The 6,160-nt window shown below is 45.4% G+C and overlaps 1 protein-coding gene across 1 annotated transcript; it reads left to right on the forward strand.

The window, feature by feature from the left end:
- The first annotated feature begins 2,033 nt into the window (after positions 1 to 2,033).
- On the forward strand, positions 2,034 to 5,045 carry FAM170B (family with sequence similarity 170 member B). Its single transcript, XM_037496388.2, has 2 exons — positions 2,034 to 2,374; positions 3,640 to 5,045. Exons 1-2 carry the CDS (start codon positions 2,263 to 2,265, stop codon positions 4,389 to 4,391), a joined length of 864 nt encoding a protein of 287 aa, XP_037352285.1. The 5' UTR covers positions 2,034 to 2,262; the 3' UTR covers positions 4,392 to 5,045.
- The last annotated feature ends 1,115 nt before the right edge of the window (positions 5,046 to 6,160 follow it).

The following is a 6,160-nucleotide window of genomic DNA, read 5'->3' on the forward strand; positions in this document are numbered from 1 at the left end:
TTAATATGCCATGTGCTCTTTTTCTGGGTTACTTTATCTTCTGTTGATTTACTTAATTTTTGGTGTCGGAACCCTCTTATTTTCATAAGAGGGTTTATGATTTACTTGGTAAGAAGTGAATTTGGATTTACTTGGTAAGAAGAAGACATTTACAGTATTTTATCTTCCCTCCAGGGAATATCATCTCTGTGTTAGCACAAGTGTGACTTTTTACCACTCTGTAAAACTCTGTGCTATCTTTCTTCATGCAGTGCCTCTCATTTGGGGGAGAGGGCTTATTCCTAGTAGCTGTCTGTGTGGGTGGTTAGACTTTGAAATAAAAGTTAAAACTCAGTGGAAGTTGGAAGGAAAGAGTGAGAAGTGTGTTCAAACTCCAGGATGTCCTGGAGCAGGGCTGCAGAGAACCTAGGTGCAGAGAACAGGCGGCTTAGCTGAGCAGGTGTGCCTGATCCGTCTGTTTAAATGTCACCAACAACTCCAAAGTGCTCATCACTTATTTGTTCATTAGTTTAACAATTATTTCTAGAGTAGTATTACTTGCTAATGTGTTAAACTATTTTAGCAGCTAGGGATAGAGCAGAGCAGAATTGATGATGTCTCCTCTTAGGGAGCTTGTATTTACAGTGGGGGAGATGAATGGACATAAACCCATTATACATGCACACATATATTACAACTTCTGAGGGCGATAAATGCTACATGTGCAGGGTCGGGTGACAGGGATATAGGCCTGAACCGTGCTATTTTTGTTAGTGTGTCAAAGCAGGCTTCTGATAAGTTGCTGCTTCAGTCAAAATTGGAGAACGAGGGTGAGCCACATGGGAACCTAGGAGACAGGACTCCCAGCAGAAGGAAGAACACGTGCAAAGATCCTAAGGCAGAGTGTCCTTGGGATGTTTGAGTCTTAGGAATTGAGAAAGGGTGAGTGTAGATGGAGAGACATGAGAGAAACCTTCGGGGACCCAGGCCACTGAGGGCAAGGAGATGAAAGTGAGGATGATGCCTAGAGAAAATTAAATGGCCAGCTATACCCAGGACCCCAGGAAACACTTGCCAGAACTGATGAAGTTCAGAGGGGAGAAGGCAGCCCCCCCACCCCAACCTACAGGCAGGCCGATAAAGCCCAAGGAGAGCGAGGGGGACAGACCCAGAAGGGCACAATTCTTTGGAACTGGTCAGTTTCTAGACAATAAGGCAATTCCCCTGAACACGACAAGCAATACCTTGAAAAAACCCAAATGCTTTACCCCTCCCATGGGAAGGGCAGAGCTGCTTGATACCATGGCAACTCAGGCCTAGTGTTCTCCCACACCCCAACCTGATGCCAGGACTGATAAAACTGCACCCCAGGAACATGTGAAAAGAGCAGAGACTTAGAAACTGCTGCTTGGACTGATAAACTACACCCCAGGAGTGCTTGCCCAGTACAACCCAGGAAGGGATGTAGTGAAACAGTTCCTGCACCCACTTAGCCCAGAGTCCCCACAATTCCCTGCAGTTGTTCTTACCAAGGTCTCTGCCCACCTAGGGACCTCTCCCTTGGCATCCTTTTATTCTGTCTCTAAATAACTTTGCCTTTGCTTCTGCTAACAATGTGGCTGTGAATTCTTTTCACACCATAGTCAAGAACCAAAGAACCCCAAAATCCAGGAACCTCCCCCAAAACTGACAATGAAATAGGTCCATTTTGATGTTGAGTGATAACAGTCTATATGTGAGTATTTGTGTGGTTAAGCGAAGCCGGTGTGAATTTGCATGAATATGTGAGTTAAGTGACCATATTTGTTCAAATTTGTGGGTGTGTGTGAATGTGTATGTATATGTATATGTCTGTGTATTTAAATATGTTTAAGTGCATGTGTATCTGAGTAGTTTTGTGTCTGTGTATGTGTTTATATGTGTATAGGTATCTATGTAGATGTGTTTAGGAGTTTGTGTCCTTTGGTGTGTATAAATGTTTATGACTGTGTATCTGTGTTTTGTATGTATCCCTGATAATACACAGGCAGGAATGTCCCGAGGGACACGTGCTTCGAGAGGGAAACCTCTCCTGTCATCCTGGCTGGATCTTTGCGCTTGCCGTAGGTCACAGAACAGACCAATGTCATTGATGAGGTCACAGAATGAAGCTATGTTCCTAGTGACCAAGGAGAGCCTAGCAACCACTTGAACTGGGGGCCAGTGGAGGGTTTCAGCACAGCCCAAGCCAACTCTCACCAAACAGCTGAAGCACTGAGTCCCCGTGGGCACAGGTATCAAACCATGAAACGCCACTTCATGCACCATAGTGAAAAGCAGTCATCAACAGAAGGAACCACCCTCAGTTTAGCCAGCCCTGAGTCCACAGAGGACAGCCTGGAAGTGAGCTGGCCAGGTATGTCAAAAGAAAGTGTGGAGGGTTAGGTTGGGTGGATTCCCCGGGAAGGAGGGAAGGAGGTCCTGGAGGGGTGGGTGTGGCATGACCTAAATGCTGTGTTGGCCATAAAAATGAGTAGTGGGTATGAGCGAGGCTGTTGTTCTGAGTGTACAGGAGATGACTTCAGGAGGCATGAGCATGAAAATGTTAATAATCTTGTACACTGGAAAGAACAGAAGTGACATATCAACCCTGTGATTTCGGCAGTGATATATATACATAATACTTTATAATTGACTAAAGTTGATCTAGAATATTTGTACACCACTATAAAAGACGGTAACCAGCAGCTAAGGGGAACATTGACTCTGGGCCAAGTGCCTGGTGCCGGGTCTTACTCCCTCTATCATTTAAACCCTGTAGGCCTCCGTTTCCTAATCTGTCAAATAGGAATCATGGCAATTCAATTTCTCAGGTTGTTTTTTAAAAATATTAAAGGAATTAAAACATAGCAAGCACTTACATGGTGACAGGGATATGATGAGAGTTCAAGGTGAGGGTAAGATGCCCCAAGGGGAAGGTGGGGGGTAAATGATCTGGCCAAAACGCTTGTGTTGCTTTTTAAATTGACTTTATTGAGCCATAATTTACATACACAAACTTCTCCGATGTTAAGTGCATAATGTGAAGGATTTTGACACATGTATATTTGTGTAACCACCAGCAAAATCTTCATATATAACATTTTCATCACCCCCAGATTCCCCCTAGCTTCTGGTACCCCCTATTTCTTGTCTCTTTCCCTATAGTTTTGCCTTTTCTAGAATATCATCTAAATGGAATCATATATTACATGACCATTTTAACCTGATTTATTTCATTTTGCATAAAGTATTCAAAGATTCATCCATGTTTTACATATAGTAGCTCATTCCTTTTTTTTTTTTTTTGGTCACTAAATAGGATTATATTGGAGGGATTCCCAGCTGATGGCCTTCTGGCCATCAAGCTTCAGCATTTACATTCATACATTTTTTGATCCTTAAATCCTTACTTTATAGATATATTTATTTATGCATTATTTGATCCTTATCCTTGCCCCAGGAGGTAGATGATCATTATCACTATATTATCCCAGAGTTAAGACAAAATGGGCACAAGGAGGTGATGGTATCTGCCAAAGGGTGCCCCAGCCTGAACCTTTTCAGAACTTGGGCTCCTGGAGGTGGTCTGTGGCACTGATTTTTTGGGGGGCACTGATGAAATGTCCTTTCACCTCTCAGGGCCCTTGAAGAGAGAGGAAACATGTCTGCTGCCCGGGCCGGGCATTTCCCAGGAGGAGGACCTGTATTTCTCCGCCGTCAGGGCTCGGCGGAGGCTGAGCTGGACCAGCTCTCCCACGTCTCAGTCCTCCTCCGAGTACCAGTCCTACTCCCAGTACCAGTCCTGCTGCTCCTGCATGTATGACGACGCGGACGCCCAGCAAAGCGTGTGTGCGCTCTACACCCACGTGCAGACGGTGAAGGGTGTGGCAGTGGCTTGGGAGACAGACACAGGCTTCGAACCCGTGAGCAGGAAGCCCCGCATTCACGAAGCTGAGTTCATCAAGAGGCAGAGGAGAAAAGGCTCCTCCTTTGAGATGGCGTCGAACACCGACCTGCACTGGGACTTGGAAGCCAGCAAGAACAACTGCTGCACAGAGCCTGATGATTCGGAGCTGCCTGGGCCCCTGGACTGCTGCCTGCAGGAGTTGCGGGAACACCCGGACTGGCTGGTCACCACCAACTACGGCTTGCGCTGCGTGGCCTGCTGCCGAGTCTTCCCCACGCTGGAGGCGCTGCTGGAGCACGCCCAGTATGGCATCCAGGAGGGCTTCAGCTGCCAGATCTTTTTTGAGGAGATGCTGGAGAGAAAGCGGGCCCGGGACCAAGAGCAACAGCTGGAGGAGGAGGAGGAGGAACACAACCCTTCGGGTAGTAGTGAATGTTCTAAGCCTCACGCCAAGGTGCCTCAGTCACAGCCACAGAAGCAGTGAGCTGGAGGTGATGCGCCCAGCCCCGTCCTCACCTCCTGCACCTCATTGCTCTCTCTCCAACCCCCAGGACCAGAGCCACCTGGCAGGGAGAGAGGACGAGGGCCAGGGAAGGACGCAAGCAGAACGTAGAGCTGGGAGGGCCATGAAAAAGGAAGGGGAGCCACCCTACCAAAGGGCACAGAATTTCACCCAGAGTCCTCTTCAAAACCTGAATCCAAAGAGCTAGGCTTCAAGTATTTCCGACTGCAGAGGCAAGATCTGAAGCTGGTAAGCCTGTGGCCACAGAATTTTTATTTTTGCTCGTGGATCAAGCAGGTCATGATTCACAGGAGAGCCAACTGCAAATGAAGCTTCAACCCTATTTTTTTCATTGTTAGGAATCCATCATATGCCCTACTTCTATCTCTTATTTTGGTGGGATTAAACTTAAATAACTCAAAGTTTGAGGCAATGACTCATTGAGTAAACCATGCTCTTTAGCTCTTGCCATTTCTGTAGGTTACAGACTAGCACAGACACTAGGTCATAGGTAGGTTCCCAGAAGTAGAGAGGGGGCTGGGTGAGTCCTGCTGACCCCTGAGTTCACATATGCTAACTATGCATTGTAAAATGTTGCAATAAAGTTCTTTTTCACCCTCCTATCTACCCCTAGTCTGGGGTACTGCATTCACTGAAGAAAGCACCCTGTGTATTAGGCAAGCTGATGGAGCTCTGATGCCAAACTTCTACTGAAAGGCAGTTAGAACAGGCAGTTACAGGCAAGGGGATAGATCACATGAAAGTGATTTGAGGGGGCTTAGAGGAAGTCCCCTAATCTCATGCTGGTTGATGAAGAGGGAAAACTTTTTGAAAGAGGTGATGCAGACGCTGAGAAGACAGTTCAAATTGACTCTCTACCTTAGTACTTTTGACATTTTAGTCACAATCATTGTTTTGGGTGCTGTTCTATAACACTGTAGGAGATTTAGCAGCATCTCTGATCTCTACCGTCCAGATGCCAGTAGCATCCCCTCCTCCATAATCGTGACAGTCAAAAATGTCTCCATACATTAACAAGTGTCCCCTGTGAACAAAATCATTCCTTGGTTGAGAATCACTTAGCTAGACAAAAATGAGGATCTTAGAAGGGAATGGAACCATATGTTTGGGCAGTCACCAGCCACTTGAGCTGGCTGGAATGTTGGAGACATTTATCCCCTCATAGGATCCAAAAAATTTCAGTACCTGTGTCCAATCACTGTGCTGTGCGTGAACAAAACAGGCATGGATAACATAGATTGACTCTCCCTTTCTATCTCTTTGTCTCTCTGCCTCTGCCTCAGTGTCTGTCTATATATCCAAACATACATATATGTGTATATATACACTCATTCATATATATGTATATATAATTATATATATGCAAAATTCAAAATAATTAGGAAACCTTTGCTAACTCCTCCATTACCATTTCTTAGCATTTGCTGTTTCACTCTAGGCCCCAGTGCTATTGTTTCTTTCTTTCCTTAAATGTGTCATGCTTCCATGCCTCAGAGCATTTGCATTTGTTTTCTAAGAAGAATGTAATTCTCTTCTGTGGCTCTTCTGGCTGAACTTCCCTTTGTTCATCTCTTGAGTTTTCAACTTTGTTGCTTTTTCAAAGGGGACTTCCCCAATCACACTGCCTAGTGTAGGCCTCATTTTAAGTGCAGGTGATTTTAAGAAGAGAAGTAACATGATCAGATTCATGTTTTAAAAATCTCACTCTGGTTGTGTATGGAATTTGGATT

This window comes from Talpa occidentalis, unplaced genomic scaffold (assembly GCF_014898055.3).
Source record: "Talpa occidentalis isolate TD23 unplaced genomic scaffold, MPIMG_talOcc4v2.1 talOcc4.8, whole genome shotgun sequence".
Classification (NCBI taxonomy): domain Eukaryota; kingdom Metazoa; phylum Chordata; class Mammalia; order Eulipotyphla; family Talpidae; genus Talpa; species Talpa occidentalis.

What these genes read in the sequence shown, in the direction of transcription:
- FAM170B (XM_037496388.2), top strand. Translation starts at nt 2,263, where the DNA reads ATGAAACGCCACTTCATGCACCATAGTGAAAAGCAGTCATCAACAGAA. An exon ending in CCTGGAAGTGAGCTGGCCAG is followed by an intron (nt 2,375 to 3,639) that starts GTATGTCAAAAG and finishes TTCACCTCTCAG; the next exon opens with GGCCCTTGAAGAGAGAGGAA.